The sequence below is a fragment of the Panthera pardus genome, unplaced genomic scaffold (assembly GCF_024362965.1).
Source record: "Panthera pardus isolate Hobbes unplaced genomic scaffold, ASM2436296v1 HiC_scaffold_24, whole genome shotgun sequence".
NCBI classification, from domain to species: Eukaryota; Metazoa; Chordata; class Mammalia; order Carnivora; family Felidae; genus Panthera; species Panthera pardus.
The window spans coordinates 25070498-25090280 of record NW_026526810.1 but is presented as its reverse complement, the minus strand read 5'-3'; the positions used below and the strand labels follow the sequence as shown (position 1 = coordinate 25090280).

The 19783-nt window shown below is 41.6% G+C and overlaps 1 protein-coding gene across 5 annotated transcripts in view; it reads right to left on the bottom strand.

Annotated features, from left to right (window-relative positions):
• NPTN (neuroplastin) overlaps nt 1–10167 on the bottom strand; it is a 74651-nt gene extending 64484 nt beyond the window's left edge. Inside the window, exon 1 of one of the 5 annotated variants that reach the window (XR_008417013.1) lies at nt 9880–10167. Coding sequence is in view for 1 of the 5 variants with exons in the window: in XM_019441520.2 (XP_019297065.1) it covers nt 9880–9970 (91 nt within the window). In the remaining 4 variants the exon portion in view is untranslated. The other 4 variants (XR_008417017.1, XR_008417016.1, XR_008417014.1 and 1 more) reach the window with 4 other exon arrangements.
• Nucleotides 10168–19783: the final 9616 nt, after the last annotated feature.

Below are 19783 nucleotides of genomic sequence, written 5' to 3'. Positions count from 1 at the left end.
TTCCACAATGGTTTCCAACCTGCTAAACTTAAATTAAAAATGAAAAATCCTAAGTTAAATGTAACATATTCCTTCAATCTATGGATTGAGAAGTATTTCAGTGGTGCCTCTGGCTCCATCAGTAGAGCCTATGATTCTTGATCTCAGGGTTGTGAGTTCAAGCCCCAAGTTGGGTGTAGAGATTACTTTAAAAATAAGGTCTTTGGAAGGAAGGGAGGAAGGGAGGGAAAAAGAGAGTATTCCAATAGTTGCCAAAACAGAACAAAGGACATATTGTTGCCTTTTTTTCCTCTAAGCAATGTCTAAAAATAAGAAAACAAACGTGCCACTCTAGGATCTTAAACATGAAAGGCTAATGATTCTTCTGTGATGCTTCTTTCTTTTTCCCTCCCTTCCTCTGGCCAGTGCTCAAGTCATTCTGGACTCACCAGCAAAGTGCCTCAGACAACAGCATCAGAGTAAGCATTTAGCTCTAAGTAAATTAAACAGGTAGAGCTACCAGCCCTGTACTCAACCAATAATTCGAAGGCAGGGGTTACAGAATAAGGAACGTAAGTTCTAATTTAAAAGGACAACTAAACATACTACAAAACTTAGGTTTTGCTTATGATATTCAAATTACTGTAGCTTCCTCTATGTCCCAAATCCAAATAGGGAAAACAAAAACCAATATTATACAAGTAATGGCTAATGTATTAATTCAACAATGCTGTATTTTCCTCTTTAATAGTGACCAGTAACAGTACATGTTGATACTACTGACAGATACGTTGTGAAAATCTTTACTATGTTTATAAAAATCATCAGATTGTTCCAGACTAACATGGCATATAACAAATAAAAACAAAACAACCCAATACTACTCCATACTAGAAAAGGCTGTTTTTCAAACAGGAGTCTCACCATCCATTAATGAACTACGGATCCAGCCAGGTCACAATAGTTTTCTTCATATACATTACAGAGTGCAGACACTGCTGTACAAAATGTTACATATTTATGCATCTACTTAGTCACAAATAAAATCTATTTCTCCATCTGGGTCACAGACTAAAGTGTGAAAGTCTTTTTCTAAAGAGCTTTTATATTTTTAGAATCATTTCAACATAATTAAATGTGAACCAAATTGTTTCTATTTTACTAATAATACAAGCTAATGTCTACTAAGTGTATTTCAGCAACTAGAAAATTTAATTTGTAATGTTAATTATCAGGTTATTTTAAAATTAATAAGCAGCAAGGATGTAGTTGATAACACTTGAAACTAGATAAGCATATGGGAGATTATTACATTACTCGCTCTGTATGTTTGAAATTCTAACAAAAACATTTTTTAAAAAGCAAGGAAATGGACATACCTAACAAATACAAAGAGGTATAATGAATAAACATATAAATTGAGACTTTTGAGGGGTGCCTGGGTGGCTCAGTCGGCTAAGCGTCTGACTTCGGCTCAGGTCATGAACTCATGGTCTGTGAGTCTGAGCCCCACGTCGGGCTCTGTGCTGACAGCTCAGAGCCTGGAGCCTGCTTCAGATTCTGTCTCCCTCTCTCTCTGCCCCTCCCCTGCTCACGCTCTGCCCCCCTCTCTCTCTCAAAAATAAATAAACATTAAAAAAATTTGAAACTCTTCAACACACTGTTTCTAAGGACTATCTATCTAGGAACTTCCTCAGATTTAATTCCAAGAATAGTTCGATTGTCTTGTTCAACTATAATGGAAAGGGTTAGAGATCTAAAAAAAAAAAAAAAAAAATACTAAGAGACAGGAGAAATGAAGTCATAAATAGAAAACAAACCTGCTCAAAGGAGAACACAATTATTTAGTGTGCCTCATTTTCTCTTCATGGCCTCCACAATAGCCAACTACTTTTCTTTTTTTTTTTTTTTTTAAGTTTATTTTTTGAGAGAGAAACAGAGCATGAGTTTGGGGGGGGAGGCGGTTAGGAGGTTGGAGGACAGGGGGTGAAAGAGAGGGAGACATAGAATCCAAAGCAGGCTCCAGACTCTGAGCTGTCAGCACAGAGCCTGACGCGGGGCTTGAACCCATGGACAGCGAGATCACGACCTGAGCCTAAGTCTGATGCTTAACCTACTGAGCCACCCTGGAGCCCCAGTCAACTACTTTTCAACCAACAGAAAGAACACAAAATATCTACCTACCTGGCAGTGATTTTCATTTCTTAAAATGTTTAACTCACACTGGCAATTTTCCCAGTGAGTTTAATATAAGATCTCTATTACACCATTCTGCCTTCCTTGAAACAAAAACTACAAACATTGTCTGAAGTAGGTTTACAGGCAGTTGGGATTTCAAAGCAGCATATGCCTCAAAGTCAATTTTTCTTATTTCCAAAAAGTAAGTTTCTAAAAACTTATTAAAATAAAGTATTCTCTCCCTCGGGCCTCTAAGTTATAAGGTCAATAGAACTGTGTAATTTTAGAACTGGAAGGGAATTTAGACATCATCTAGTCAAAGTGGTTTTCAAATGCTGTATCAGGAAGAAAAGAAGAATCAATGTCCTAACAATTTATATACACAAGTACACTCTTCTTTTTACTGTATCATACTGCATAAGGAACATTTCGCCTTGTTAATATTCTACCAGAAAAGGACTTGACCTTTTGTCTTGTACAGTATTTTATATTTAATCACTTTCAGAATGTGAGTATACATTTGAATATGATTTAAACTACTGGTACATTTTGGAACTTAATGTTTTCTGATAATAGAATCTTACATAATATATAGAACCCTGACACTTTCAGAGTGATTTCACATTGTCTCATTTATATTTCACTGTCTAGTCACTTTGAAGTGATACTTGGGTGTAACAACAATATAAACCAAGCTAAAACAGAAAGAAGCAAAGCATATCTAAACTGATATACTTCTGGAAAATACCATAAAACACACCATAAGCTTCTAGTAATTAAGATTATCTGGAAAGAAAGCCAGTCTTAAAACATTCCGTAATTGTTTTCAGAGATGCAAAATACCATTCACAACTTTTTAGTATAAGTAACTTAACACAAGATTATTTCCATCAAAGCTGACCGCAATCTGTTTTAATGAAGAGATAGGACTGGGTTTTTAAAATCCGAAACATAACAAAAATAAGAAACAAAAAAAACCAACAAGTGGGTGAGGAACATCAAATATGTCTCCCACTAATTTACTGTATGCAAATACTTAAGAAATTCTTTAAACCCCATTTCTACACAGATAGACCAATTAAAAGTTATGAGCAATGAAAACAAAAAAAAGTTATGAGCAATTAGGTAAAATTAACCTCAAGTTAATTAGCTTTGATTAACAAATGTATCTTTCTGTGTACATAAAAACAGACAAAAGAACTACTTTCAGTTTTAGGTAACACAGTAAATTAGAATTAGATAGGTACAAATCTGGACTCCTCCTAAACTGAATAAATTCTTGAAAAACAGATAATGTTTTACCTAGAAATAATGTTTTTTCGTAAGATTGCTGCAATGTCACTTTAAACTCAGTGAGAAGCATGTATTATATATTATATAATCTCACAAACAAGTTTAAAAATGCATTATCTAAGGTGCTTAAAATTAAACTCCATGTCATCAGGGGCACCTGGGTGGCTCAGTAGGTTGAGCATCTGACTTCGGCTCAGGCCATGATCTCACCATCTGTGAGTTCGAGCCCTGTGTCAGGCTCTGTGCTGACAGCTCAGAGCCTGAAGCCCGCTTCTGATTCTGTGTTTCCCTCTCTCTCAGAGTGCCCCTTCCCCTTTCACACACTGTCTCTCTCTGAAATAAAAAACGTAAAAAAAAAAAAAAAAAAAAAAAAACTCCACATCATCAATGGTAGTTTTAACAATTCATGTAAAACAATACAGTAATGTTTTATTTAAAGAGGCACACTGAAAGTCACAGGAGGTGATTTTGCACCATTTAAAAAAAATTTTTTTTTTTTGATGTTTACTTTTGAAGGAGAGAGAGAGCGTGAGGGAGGAGGGGCAGAGAGAGAGAGAGAGACACACACACACACAGAATCTGTAGCAGGCTCTAGGCTCTGAGCTGTCAGCACAGAGCCCTATGCCAGGCTCAAACCCGTAAACCATGAAATCATGACCTGAGGCGAAGTAGGAGGCCACCTACTGAGCTACCCAGGCGCCCCTGCATCATTTAAAAAAAAATTTTTTTTTAATGTTAATTTAGAGAGAGAAAGAGAGAGAGAGAGAGAGAGAGAATGAGCGGGGGGAGGAGCAGAGAGAGAGGGAGACACAGAATGCAAACCAGGCTCCAGGCTCCGAGCTGTCAGCACAGAGCCCGACCTCACAGACAGCGAGATCATGACCTGAGCCAAACGAAGTGAGGACGCTCAACTGACTGAGCCACCCAGTAGTTCCGCTTCATTTTTTGTTGTTGTTGATGTGTGAGTTTACTTTAGAAGTTCCTGCTCTATTCTTTCTGACAGATTCTATTTTTCCAGATGCTTCTCAAATGAATATTTATTCCTCAGTCTTACATCTTACTTTTCTCCTTGTACTTCTGCAGCCTTTCCCTTTCTCTTACAACGTCATTCTCTATGTCTGATCCTGTCCAGACTGTGCTCTCACTGTAACCAAACTGAACAGATGTAGAAAATTCACAGAATTCACCTCTTCCAAAACTTCTTTGCACAATTTTACCCAAAGTTTTATTGAACATCTCCTGTATTTTATCCAACATAGTCATTCACTGTGTTTTTACATACTTCACATTTGTATAGATTATTAGCTACTCGTTACCTTCCCAAATTGTCTTGCAAACAAAAACCTTTACATAGATCCAGCAAGTATCAGATTTTACATATACCTTACTTTGAAAAAGTAGCTCAAACTAAGTAAATGAGAAAGTGTTCAAATTGTCACAGCACTTATTTGACCACATCTGTTCATCTTTGCAGACCCAGTTTAACAATTAACTTTTATTTTAAAAAAGAAAAAGACAATACAGTAACATTTTGCCTTTTACTAATGTCTAAAAATATGCTCCACTAGAGAAAACATTTCATATCAAAATTGTATTTAGAAAAAGAACGGGATTCCTTCAAGACATAGCAGTCTAATTCCTCATGAAAATTTGTATAATTCAAAGTCAAGAGTGTAATGATCTTCGATCTTAATTTTTGGCCAATGTTTGGACTATGGAGCACATTTATATTTAAAGACTTTTATTTCCTTTTGTTGTTTTAAACCTTGGAGTATTAGCAGGTCAGCTATATCAAGTCTCACAACACAAAAACCCCATCTGCATCTCTTTCCAATTTGAATCTAGTAACGTTGAAAAACAAAAACTTAAGAGCACAGGACCAATCCTGACGTAGTAACAGGGCCTTTCCACCCCAGACCCAGGACCAATTTCTCTCGCCTCAGTGCTCTGTGATATCAGCAGTGACCCTTCTGTCAGTTGCCTAAGAGACTAGAGGCTTATAATCTCTTCAGGAAATGCTTTATTGCAAAGCAAACTATTTCTTCTGGTCATTTAAAATCTTATTTGGATTAATTATGTTAAGATGTGTTGCTTGACATCTGGCATGTCTCTTGTGCCACAGCTGCTCTAGGTACATCTGTCTTCTGTAGCCCATTTAAGTTCACCCAAAGAAGAGATGCACAATCAATAGTGAATATATGTCTAAAAATGTACTTGGAGAGAAAACTGCCAAACCATTGAAGCAAACAGCACTTGACAGAAAAGAAAAAGATTTGTGAATCATCTATTTCAAATACTGGCATTGCTACAAATCACAATGTTCACAACTACCCAGTATCACCCAAGCAAAATAGTTTCTTAAAGTTTAGCTCATTAATAATAAAATTCATGGGGTGCCTGGGTGGCTCAGTCAGTTGAGCATCTGACTTCGGCTCAGGTCATGATCTCATGGTCTGCGAGTTTGAGCCCCGCATCGGGCTCTGTGCTGACAGCACAGAGGCTGGAGCCTGCTTCAGATTCTGTCTCCCTGTCTCTCTTCCCCTCCCCCATTCATGCTCTGTCTCTCTCTCTCTCAAAAGTAAATAAACATTTAAAAAGTTTAAAAAAAAATAACAATAAAATTCATTAGGCTCCTTATTTTCTCCCACTGAGCAGTGTTAATTATCCAATTTTATATTTTCAGTATGAGTATATTACATTGTTACACTCCATTCCACATTCTTTCATCAGTTAACATCTCCAACACTCCTACCGTGTGCCAGGCAATACATTCAACTTCTCTTTTTCACAATGGGATTCTATGAAAAACTTCTAGATTCTATCTAGCCCATATGAAAAGATACTTCATTCACTGAAAGAAAAAGCCATGAAATCTCCCTGACAATGAAATGGAAATACAAACTTCCTCACCAGAATTTGCAACTGCAGAGGCAGCGCAGCTGGTCACTTAAAGTTATATAAGCTCAAGCGCAAATCTCTCCGTTGTGGGCCTTCAAAATGGCCTGCTTTGCTTTATTCAAGATAGTGAACAGTATTAACTAACAAGTGGTTCAACATATACATGAGGAAAAATAATAATGCTACTTTTTAAAGGACAACAGTAACAGCTAACACTATAGTGAGCACTTAGTACATATAGTACTGTTATACTACATAATATAGCATATGGCACATATAGTAACATATATTACATATAGTAAAAATTCACTCTATTAAAACTCACTCTCTATATGCCAGGTAGAAATCTAAGTACTTTATGGCCATTACCTCATTTAATCTTTGCATCATTCCCTAGGAGACTGGCATTATTATAAATTCCAAATTACAGATGATAAAACTGATATTTGGAAGTATTAAGCACTTTATTCAGAATCACTTAGCTAAAAGGGCTGGCCTCAAACACAAGTCTATCAGGATCCAAAGTCTGTTCTTGATCACCATATAATAACGCTTGGCTTACGCTCATTCAATTTTAATTTTAAAGTCTAAGGTTCTTGAATGTCTTATCAAAAAAGTTACTTTTTTTGAGGAATTTAATTTTTTTTCAAGTTTTTATTTAAATTCTAGTTAGCTAACATATATGATTCCTCCCTTACTTATAACAACCAGCGCTCATTACAAGTGCCCTCCTTAATACCCATCACCCATTTAGCCCATTCCCCACCTTTAAAACAAGTTTCTTCCTTTAAAATGAATTACAACTTTCTTGATACATACAAAAAAACCAACACCGTAACTAAGGATTTTAATTTAAACTGTGGTCCTACCAAGTCTAAATATTTGGATGAGAAACAAAGTCTACCTGAATGAAAGCCTTGAGTCTCTATGGTAATGGGTCACAGAGGTGAGAAGTAAGAGACCTTGAGGGTTCAAATTTTTCATTTTCGGGATAATGAAAGAGACTTTTTGAAAAACATCTATACTCAGTCTAAACTACCACATACTTAATCCAGAAACACTTAGGTGTTTTTTTCCCTAAGTCATCATTTTAAACAAATAATCTAACATTTTGATATCATACAGAGCATGGTATCCATTTCTGATGCACTATGTAAGAAAACATAAACTCCATAACAAGAGGTCAGACTATTGCAGCGCTATTACCAGTTGAAAGCATGAATCTTATAAGACATGTTATAGAAAACTATAAAATGGCATCCTTACCTATATGGACTCAAACTCAAAAAAAAAGCCATTTTTTTCTTTTAAATTTACATTCATTTGGGTCAGGAACAAGCTCAGCTCCACTTCACCAGTCATGTCATATGACTGAATTCAAGCTCATTTCAAGGAAAAGCTGCACTATGCTGTATTTAGAACACATTGCTGAGAATAGCCAGTTGAGTCTTTGGTAGGCCTATCCAAAAACCTTGCTTTAGTTGCTAAGAAACTACAATTTCACCGTATTATAAATCATTGAAAGAAGCCAAGCCACAGCACAGAGATTAAACACGTTAAGATCAACAATCTGTCACCTATTGTGCCAAATGAAACCATGCTGTTTCCACACATCAAATAGGTAAGGTGAAACTAGTATTAGGCTCCTTTAAGGCACATTGTTAACACAGACTAAAAACTGATGACACAAATCAGACTTCCATAGCGGCCTCATGCTTTGGAGGAAATCGAAAACTACCCAACAGACTTCACATATTCAATGCTAGAGACAGAAGAATATTTCCTCGCTGACCCCTGCAGTGATAATTCAAGGCGGTGAAGCATACATAAGATTTGATTAGTGCAATCTGTTACAACACTTACATTTAACAGATAATGGGTTTTCAATCCTTTATTGATGCATTTTCATTGTAATCTTCAGCATTTAAGCCGAGACTCTCCTTAGAATCCTTAACTCCGCTGGCTCTTTTTTTTTTTAAATGAGCCAATTTTTTTTTTCATTTTCATTAAAAAAAAAATTGAAAACCATTACATCTCAACTATTCTAACAAGAGTAATTTTAAATTGTTCTAGCATAATGAAGACACTGAGGAATTAGCAAAAGTAATTTATAGTTCACTCTCTAGTACTGACTTCTCATAAATTCTTTCCTATAAAAATACTTTAAAGGCTGTTTCCACAAGAGCAGAAACTAGTTCACAGTACTTTTCACCGGTGAAAGATCAATTCAGCAGCTGAATTGCAACACATGTCCTCACCAGTCAGAATTCTCTGTCCAGATCCCCCATCACGGGGATTCCTCACGATTTCTCTCCATCTTCTCTGAAGAGCTTCAGCTTAAAACCGAATTGTTTCCACCATCCCCTGCACGCATCTCAGGAACTACTTGTATGTTCCTCAGAAATAATGTCTGCTCTTCCTCGAAACTTTTAGATCTTAAAAACCCACTTCCTCCATCGCCTGGTCTTCAGGCGGATTCAGTCCCACCAGGGCAGTTCCAGTTACGTGTCCCTGCCTTCCCAAAGGCCTAACCAGTGTCCTCCAGCACTCGCCACAACTCCGCTCCTCCCATCCCTAATATATCCTCCACACTGCACACCAACATTACACCCCCGGCTTCCTGTATTTTACTCCCTTCCCTTATTTTCTGCCTTCGCCTCACCCCCATCTCTCTACCCAGGCACCTTTACTGCTCTAATAAATATTCCCCCTGCCTCAGTTTCAACCCTTTCTCCCCATCCTCTGCTCATTTTTCCTCTCCTTATTTAGACACTCCTTTTTGCTCTCCCAACCACTACCCCAGAATGCCCAACACTCCACCCTCCTTAGCAAACCCAGCCCTCTTCCCCCATCTCGTTGAGAGCCCCAGCTGCTTCTCTTTCCAGATCCCTTACTGCAGTCAACCCACTACCTTAGCATTCCACCTACCTTCCCTCCACCTCCTTATCCAAGGTTCCCCGAGTCTTTGCCCCTCCTTGGGGCTCTAGTACTCTGCTCAGTATTCTTCAGGACTCCCCTCCCCCCCCCCCAAAGTCTCCCTTATTTTTTTAAGGATGTCGCCGGTCTCGCGGGGCTCCGGTAGAATCCCAGATGACCCCAGTGCCCGGGACCCCCCGCTCTCTTGGGCAGCCTGACACTACTCTCGTCGCCTTAACCACAAATACCTGTTTTCCACCTCCTTCTTTAAAAGCTGCGCCCCCTCCCCATCCGCCCCCGCTACTCCAGCTCCTCACGTCGGCTTCCTGGGTGTCCCCTCCCTGACTCGGAGCGACGAGCCCCAAGATGCGGAGCCTCTAAGTCAGCAACACCTCAGGCTCCTAACGGACGCCCCCACCTCTCGGACCGGCGCCTCGGTTCTCACACCCGCGCCTCTTGGAACTCCAGACCGGCATCTCCTCTCGGGTCCGCGGCCCCTCAGATTCGACCGGCCCTCTTCCCCTTGCTCCGGCACCTCCTCGGGCCCGGGACGGCCTGCTCGGGTCGCCGGCGTCTCTCAGCCCCCGCCCGGCCCGCCCCCGGCGCCCCACTTACCGTTCTGAGCGGCGCCTGGCCCTGGAAGGAGGGAGCCGGAGACCAGCAACAGAGAGAGGGCCAGGGCGCTGGGCAGCGACGAGCCCGACATCCTCCCTGCGGAAGACTGAACAGCGAATGGGCCGGGGCCGGGGCCGGAGCCGGGGCCGGGGAAGGGAGGGGAGGGAGGGAGGGGGCGGGCGAGTGCGCGAAGGAGTGAGCGAGGGAGGCAGCAACAGCTAGGCTCCGTCCTTCTCCGTCCTCCTCCTACCGCCGCAGCGCCCAAGCCTCGCGAGATCTTCACTCCGGGCCGTGGGCGGCTAAGGAGCAACGGCGGCAAGGCTCGCGAGAAGAAGCGGCCTCGACTGTGTTGCTGCCGCCCCTCACACTCTGCGTCCCGCCCCTGCGGAGGCTGATTGGCCTAGAGCGGGATGGGTCACGTGCCAACGGCGCTTCTGGCCACGTGACGGAGAGAGGCGGGGCTCCTCCACTCCCTTGGCCCTGAGGAACCGAGTAGTGTGCTTGCAGCTTACCTTCTGTGAAACGGGAGCGCCCATAAATAAGAGGAAGCTTTGGGGACGCAATGTATTTCCTCCTCTCATCCTGCTTTTCATTTCTTGGAGCTCTTGGCCGCAGAATTTGATGCACCACCGTCTTTTTTACGCCTTCCTCTCATTGTCTCCAATCCAAGTCCTGTTATTTCTTCTTTCTGGTCGTTGACCTTAGACCCCTACAGGCATCTGGCTCCAACCTCCCTCCTTCACCTTATGTTTTAATTTTCCAGGCATAGTGATGTCTTCCCGGTGCCCGATACTACCTTGTCTTTCCTGCCTCTCGTGCTCCCGCCGCTTGAAATGTCCTCCTTTTCTGCGCTTCTCCTCCTCCTCCTCCCCGATTTTGACCTTATTTTGGTTTCATAGAATCTCTGGGCCTGAAGTTCAACTAGCCTAATAGCGCATCCATAGACACTAAATTCTACAAGGAAGTCATCATATATTAACTTGCATGAAGAATCTTCAGAAGCATTTTTATGCAGCGAACATTTATTGAGTACCTGCTGGGTATCAGGTTTTTGCATATGCAATGAAACCCAGATGAAAAGATAGTCCCCATTTTCAGGAAGTTCACCACCTAGTCTATCAGGGGAGTGAGGAAGAGGACGACAAGTGGCTGCATAGCAAAACGACCCATAGGGAAGGAGCCAACGAAGTGCTCTGGCAGTGTGATCACCATGGTTTGTATAGAATTGAGAAATGCACTTTTTAAGGGTGTTTTTTTGTACTGCTCTTAGCACCGACAATCCTTGGCTAACAAAGGAGTTTCTGTAGCTTAGCTCATCCCTGAGTCAGAGCAGACATCCTGGGGAGTGTCCCTGGGGTGAAATTGTGAGAAGCCAAGTAAACAGTCCTGGTGATCTGACTTGATTCAAAGATAGAGCTTGGGGAACCTGGAAGAAGGATCACTCACCAAGACCCTCACACTCTCAAGCCAAAGCAGTCTCAGGCTTTCAACATGAACTGGACAGCTGGTGGTTCCAGACTGAATTTTCAAGCAAACACTGGGACTACAACTATGGCCATGTTGATGACGGAAATGAAAATATTCTCTGAGACATTAGGTGTGTAAATGACCAAAAGGTTGGCATGTATCCTTGGATAAAGGCTATTCTGCAGAGAGCTCCATATGCAGGGCTACAGGGCTGCCTGTGGTGAGGCAAAGATTGTCAGCTAATGGAAGCTTCAATGGGATGCAACTGTTCTGCCTCATCATAACCATAAGCAACATCCCCCATTTAATTAGGGAGCCTCATAACAAGGGATCCTTACAAAATGATTGTGCTCGTTTTGTGGGTAGGGAAACTGAGGCCAAGAAAGGCATGACCTGCCCAGGGCCTGAGTGGTAGTGGTAATCATTAATAGCAAACAGCTTGTTTGACTCCTTCTGGGCTCATGGCAAGAGTGCATCTCCTTGCCCCTCCAAGCTGGGAGTGGCACATGACTTGCTTTGGCTAGCAAAATATGAGAAATGACACATACCATTTTCAAGTAGAAGCACATCATTTCAGTTGCAGACACTATAGCATACTCTTCTCTTTGTGTGGCCATCTGTGATGGTGGAAGCATGTGTCAAAATGAAGCTTATGTCAGCCTGGGTCCCTAAATTAGCACAATAAGCCCAGGCCTCCTGCCAACCTACACAAAACAGGTAGCGTCTTTTGAGTTAAGCTACTGAGATTCAGAGGCGTTTACTGCTACTGCATAATCTGGGCTATTCTGGTTAGGGGAACAATGAAATTCAAGTCCATCCCACTACCCCCACCGCCCCTATTAGCTGTGTGGTCTTGGGCCAGTGACTTAATCTCTCCCTACTCATCTACCAGATGGGGCTAATGATAGCACCTACCTCATAAAATTATAGGAGGAATAAATGATCAATTTATATACAATGTTTACATCAGTTTCTGGTGCATGTAAACCCTCAAATGTTGATTATAATGATAATAAATACTATTGTTGGTGCTGCTGCTGCTGCTGCTGCTACAATTATAATTCCAGCCCTGTACTCTTCCCACTAAATCATGCTACTTACAAAAAATTTAAGTACGGTGTTACCATCAACCCTCAAAACCTGCAGTTATGAGGACTCCTTTCACTCAGGAGAAAATGTAAAACCCTACATGATAGTAGCCGTGCTTTTACATCTCTTTTATTGGAAAAATAAATGATAGCCAAAGCCTTCCAATAGTTCAGTAAAGGAAGTAAAAGGAATTTAGGAATTTGTTTGGGGTTTTCGTTGTTGTTGTTGTTTTTAAGATTTACTTAATGCTTAAAATCTCCCTACAGGTAAGCGCAGCTGTGGGGAAGGATGGCTGAGCTCCTTGCAATATCTCACAAGAGCCCTAGGGGTCCTCAGTGCTCAGGCTGAGACACACTTTCCTGGCCTCCAGGGACTGCTTGGAGGTCTGCTTTCCAGTATTGACAGTGCTTCCTGGTGGCAAGACCTGTAGTAAAGCATTCCCAGTTGAAATATATCTGGTGGTTTGGTTTGGTGTGGTTCATTGGCCATGGGAAGGATGCCAGTAAAATATAGTAGTGTTGCTAGAGTTGACTTTAAACTTCCTAATGGTTTCCCCCCACACCTCCTGCAAAGATCTCTGCTCATTTGTTAAGTTCTCTCCATTCAGATATACCACCCTGACCATCTTGATTGTTGTCACCTTCTGACCTCCCACGCAATCTTTTTCCCTGCCCCTTCCAACTCCTAGCACCATGCTTGAACACCATGGGTGAGTTCAACATCCATGTTGATGCTCTAGTCAATATCCTGGCCTCTCAGCCCTTTGACCTTCTCACCTCTAACAACCCTCTCAACTTAGCTACTCTTTCCAGGTTTACACCTTCGACACTTTAATCACCCAAAAAAGGGCCCCATCTTTGAAATATGAAAACATAATACCTCACTCTCCATTCACCACCTCCTCTCCTTTAAAGTTCTGTGTGCTAGGACCCCATTTGCTCTAATTCTTCAACCTCATTGAGTGAGACCTCTAATCCATTAATCCCACCAATTCTTGTCCATTCTTCACTTCCTTCCTGATCCAGCTTAGAGTCCATGATTCATCATTACAGTCATTTCCTCACCCACCTCAACCTCCAACATACTTTCCTGGAAAAACCACACAATCTACCTAAATAAGCACTATAGTCTGAGATGAGGTTTCATACCTGCACCTGAGCAGCTGAATGTTGCCAGAGAAAAAACACACAAACAGGTTGAATGACTTCATTTTATTTATTTATTTATTTTTGGAATGACTTCATTTTGAATTCCTGGTCTCAAACCTCAAATAGGTACTCAACATCACCCAGCAATCCTACTCTTTCCTATGTGGAAAAACATGAATTTGCAATCAAATGGTCATGTGCAGGAAATGAGCATTTCTTCATTTCTCTAAATCAAATTTAACCCATTCTGAGCACCGTTCTGCTGAGACAAGAAATTCCATTTTGCTCATTATGAACTTCCCTCCCTACTTCCTGGGGTAATATGAAATTCCTGGGGTTTTATGCAGCCCAGGACATTACCAGGTTTTGTTTTGTTTATTCATTTGTTTAGTTCACTCTGGTCACTGCTGGTATGTGCATTGCCCAGAGCCACATGGTCCCTTGCAGGTGAATGGTTCAGTGCTTCCCACCCCTTGCCTCACAAGCCTCACCCCACACCATACTCCCTTTCAGTTCTTTATGATTGCTCTGCTCCTTCCCACCTTGGGGCCACAGCACATTCTGTGATCTTTGCCCAGAATGCTTATCACCCATCCTCTTTACCTCATCTGCTTCTTATCCTTCAGATATCAGCTTCAAATCATCCCTGCTTAGTGCAAAGGGGCCTCTGGGTGGCTCAGTGGGTTGAGTGTTTGGCTTTTGATTTCATCTCAGGTTGTGGTCCCAGGGTCGTGGGATTGGGTCCAACTCGGGTTCCACACTGAGCATGGAGCCTGCTTAGGGGATTCTCTCTCTCTCTCCCTCTGTCTCTCTCTCCCACATTGAGCTCTGTGCTGACAGCTCAGAGCCCAGAGCCTGCTTCATATTCTGTCCCCCCCCCGCCCCTCCCCTGCTCACACATGCCCCCCCTCAAAAATAAATAAACATTAAAAAATTTGAAAAAAAGAGTTAACCAGGTATATAGGGGACAAGCAGAGGCAGAAGAAGTGTGTTCCAAGTGGGTGTAACTTCCAAGTGTGAAGGGTCCCAAGTGGGAGGGAGCAAGGGCTAGAGAGAAGCCCAGTGTGCCTGGAACTCAGAGAGCAAGGGGGGAGGGTGTGTAAAAAGAGGCCGAAGTTGAAGGAAAGGCATTGGGGTCAGATCAGCAAGGCCTTGAGGACCATGTGAAGGATTTGAGATTTTGGCTCCTTTAACAAAACCTAGTCCAGAGCCTCTTTGGTTGGAAGTAAAGTAAATCTCTCCATAGAGAGTGTTTAGCTGTCCTCTCCAGACTCAACTGTGCTGCAAGGAATTAAGGGAAGGGCCATTTGTTCCTTGGGTTAGAACATGAATGGGCAGGAATCCTCCCCTAAGGCCCTTGTATGCTGTCCCTAAGAGGAAAGTGAATGAAGCACAGAGGGCAGAGATCAGTGTGGTGGGTCCAGTCTTCCCTCAGCACAAGGAGACTCTAGTTATTTCCAAGGCTGGCTGACCACCCCTCAATTTTCCCTCCTCCAGAAACCTATAAGGTATCTCTACCATTGAAAACTGTTATCAAGTCTTACATGATGGGTTCATTTAATACATCTCTCCACATCTAATCTCCCCACCTAGAATATGAGCTCATTGTAACAACCTCTTATATTTCACAGCTTTTCACAGATTACAAAGCATTTTCACATTCATTATCTCATTATTTCACTTGGTTATCAAAACTCTATTTCATACACAAGATAACTGAGGCTCAAAACGGAGAATATCTTGTTCAAGGCCCCCAGCTGGCAAGTAATAAAACCAAATAGAATCTGAACCCAAGTCCTTTGTACTCCAAAAGGAATGTGCTTAGGGTGGCTGAGTCACTAGCCTGAGAAAGACAATCTCAGTCTCCTAAAATGACCCTCTTCAGACAGCCTGAGTCTTTTCTGATGACAAAGCAAGGTCTTTGGGCAAGATCTGCTGAGGGTAGAATAAGATTGGCTCATCTCCTGTGAGGAGTTTGGTGTGCCCATGATTTCTTCAGAAAGTACCTTGGGTACCATCTGTACTCTGATGGGGCAGGGCAACTCAACAGCCAAGGTAGGCTCTCCCTGGTGTTACAGATGGAGTTCTAGGGACTAATTAATCCAGAACCTTCTTTTAATTCCTGCTCAAATTTGGAAACAATTGAAAGACATAGGAGTCAAGTGTTGACTGGATTCAGTTGGCCAAGAGCACCTAAGTGGCTCGGTCAGTTAAGCATCTGAGTTCAGCTCAGGTCATGATCTCACAGTTCGTGAGTTGGAGTCCCACATCGGGTGAGCTGGAGCCCTGCTTCAGGTGAGCTTGAGCCTGAATCAGCTGAGCTCAAGCCCCATCCCGGGTGAACACAAGCTCTGCCTTGAGTGAGGCCCACTTCTCTCCCTCTCCCTCCCTCTTTCTCTCTCTCCCTCTGACCCTTGTAGGACTCTCTCTCTCCCTCTCTCTCTGCCCCTTGCTCAGTTGCCCACCCTCGCTCTCTCTCTGTGTTTCTCTCTCACTCTCAAAAAAAAAAAAAAAAAAAAAAAACTTTGGCCAAATTCACGGGCAAAGTGTTAACAAGCTTATTTGGCTAACAGACTAATCCACATTCTCCAACATCACCTATATAAGGGGGATATTTTATCTCCAAAGTGACGTTGGAGAATGTGGTTTAGCCTGCTAACACACCTGTTAAAACTTTGCCCCTAAATTTGGCAGACTATCCAGGCAGAGACACCAGCAATGTGAAAAAAATCACAATTCTCCCACTGCCACTGGAAAACATGGGGCACCATGGAGATACAGACAAACACCTCTCTGTGGGTGGCAGGTCCCAGGCTTGCTCACATCCTTCTCCCACGCTTGCCCACCAAAAAACTCACTCCTGAGCCCATGGGGAAAAGCAAGTAACAGGAGGTTAGGAGTGTTATAATAACGAAGTAGTTCTCTGCCCTGACCACACATTAGAATCATCACAGGAGCCTGGAGAAACCCCAACGCCTATGTATAGATATATACTTGCTAATATCCAGTCCCAGCCCCAGAGATTCAGGCTTGTTTGATTTGGGGTGGGGCCCAGCATGTGTGGCCATGTAATGCATTCTAACGTGCTGTAATGCACGGCTTCTCAAATTTGGAGGCACTTTAGGTCACCTGGGAACTTTAAAAATTCCCAATCCCTAGACCACAACAATTAAACCAGACTCTCTGGAGGAAGGACCCAAGCATCAGTGTATTTTTAAGACTCCCAAGGTGATTCCAATGGGCAGCTAAAACTGAGAACAAGTGCTCAAATTCAATCTTTTTTAAAAAATTAGGCACATAGCAGAATGACAAAGAAGGCTGTTCAAAAACAGATTTATTGGCCCCACTGTATTGGGGGACCTGTAACTGGTGTATTAAATTAAGAATCTACAGATTATGATCTGCTGAATTAGGAGGCACAAGCCACCCTGAGCAGCTGGGCTCCCACCTTGGGGAAGTGAAAACTCCAAGGGTCATTTTGATTGAAGGCACTATTTTAATACACTCATACAAAGAAAATAGAGTCACACGATTTATTACTTACAGATCCCAGAAATGGGGATGAGGAGGTGTGCAATGAGCCAGTCTTCTGTCTCAGTCAGGAGCATGCAAAATAAAAGAGAGAAGGGTAGCAAGCCCCTATTATTTATAAGGTGGTTGGGATAGAGGTCACTAACTTTTTGCAGGCCGCACTCTGTGTGGTTAGCGTAAAAGATGCCTCTGGAAGAGCAAAGCAGGAGCTTGTGGTGGAAGTCCTAACCTTGGTTCCTTATCGAAATGTCCAGATTCGTCGTGAGCAGGGTTGTCATACCATAAAATGAAACTCAAAATAGCTGTTTTCCTCGTGACATTTACCCCTAGAAATTCTGATTCAGTAGGGGTGGAGGCTGAAAATTTGCATTTCTAACAAGCTTCTAGGTAATGCCAATGCTCTTGGTTTGCAAACCACACTTTGAGACCTGTCTCTGCACAGGGCACAGCAGAGAAGTATTTCCTCCTTTAGTTGACAGAGCCATAAGCCTGACATGATAACTTTCATCTGTGAAGGTCCATAGGAAAATAATTTTCGGGCAAAAGAAAAAAAAAAAAAGAAATCAGTCCAGTTGGCCCATGTGGGGTTTTAAAGAGGGTTAATAGGTTCTGGTTTATAAAGGGATGCACTCTGCTAACTGTGGCTAGTGCCAGAATGCTCAAGATGTTCTCCAGGTCCCTGATCTTCCCACAGATGGGAAACTCATTTCTGTTGTTTCCATGTTAATGACTGATCAAAGCTGTACTGCAGTGTCTTTTTTTTTCCTGAGAAATGCTCTGATCCACGTGGGTCTAATGGGACCATTCCATTCTTGCAAGACCCTTTTTCCCTGTTTGATTCAAAGGAGGAGGCAAGACTCCAGACAGGCTACCCAGAAGCCCTAGGAAATTTATGGATTATAATTTAGGAAAGCCGGCCAGTCTCTCTCTGCTCAGGGATATAAGCTATGAGATGTGAGAACTGAGGTGTCAGTGGCCAGGAGTCCTGCCATTTTCAGGAAGCCAATCTGCAGAGGGAGGATGAAGCTGATGAAAGAAAGAAAGAAAGAGAGAAAGAAAGGAAAGGAAGAAAGGGCAATGATCCCTCTTCACTATGAGCTCCTCAAGGAGGGACATTACTTTGGGTTCTGGCAAAGTTAATAGCACAAAGGAGAGAATCAATAAGTGTCATCAACAGTTTTATTGAGGTATAATTAATAGACAATGAACTGCACATATTTAAAGGGTGCAGTCTGATAAGTTTCGACATATTTATATACCTGTGAAATCATCACCATTCATTTCACTCCCAGAAGTTTCCACTTTTTCCTTTATAGTCCCTCCCCCCACTTCTCTCCAGCTACCCCTGGGCAACCACCGATCTGCTCTCTGTCACTATAAGTTTGCTTCTTCTAGAGTTTTATATAAATGGAATCATATAATATGTATTATCTTTGACAGCTTCTTTCAGGTTTGTTCACGCTGTGTGTGTCAATAGTTTAATCTGTTTTACTGTGAGGAGTGTTTCATTGCATGGATATGTCACAATTGTTTTATCCATTCACCTGTTGATGGATCTTTGGGTTGTTTCTAGGTAATGCCTGTCACAAATAAAGCTGCATGAGCAATCTTGTACAAGACTTTGTGCTGACACATGCTTTCATTTCTCTCGGGTAAATACCTAGGTGTGGAATGACTGAATCAAATGGTAGCGTACAATTAACTTTTAAGAAACTGCCAAACTGTTTTCCAAAGGGGGTTATGCCATTACATTCCTGGCAGTGTTTGAGGCTTTGAGTTCTCCCACACCAACCCTTGGCAAGGTCAGTTTTTTAAATTTTAGTCATTCTAATAGGTATGTGGCATACCATTGTGATTTTAATTTGGATTTCTCTAATGATTAATGGTATCTTTTTATGAACTTATTGGCAATCCATGTATCTTCTTTGGTGAAATGTCTATGAACATCTTTTGCCCAATTTTATTTGGGCTGTTTGTCTCACTATTGAGTTGTAAGATTTTTTATATATTCTAAATATAAATACCAAATATGTTTTACAAATATTTTCTTCCATTCTGTGCCCTGCTTTTTCATTTCCAAAGTAGTGTCTTTTGAAAAGAAGAAGTTTTGATTATGATCAAATCTATTTATCAATGCTTTCTTTTAACATTTACGTTCGTGTGCCCTATCTAAGAAATCTTTGCCTACCCCAAGTCACAGAGATTTTCTCCTATATTTTATTCTGGAATCCTTAAGTTTCAGCTTTCACATTTATGTCTATGATCCATTCAGAGTTAATTTTTCCATATAATATGAAGTAAAGATCAAGATCTTTTTTTTTTTTTTTTTTTTTTTAGTACCATTTGTTGAAAATACTGTCCTACCCCATTGAATTCCCTTGGCACCTTTGTTATGAATCAGTTGTCCATATATGTATGGTCTATCTTTGGACTTTCTTTTGTTTCATTGATCTGTATGTCTAGCCTTCCCCAAATCACAATGCCTCAACTACTTTAAATTTATTCTAAGACTTAAGATAGAAAAAAAAATAAGATAACGAAAGCTATTTGGAAAGAATAAATATGTAAGTAAATATAAAAGACTTTTCCTCATTTAAAAATATTAAAATTATTTTTTAATGTTTATTTTTGAGAGAGACAGAGTGCAAGCAAGGGAGGGGCGGAGAGAG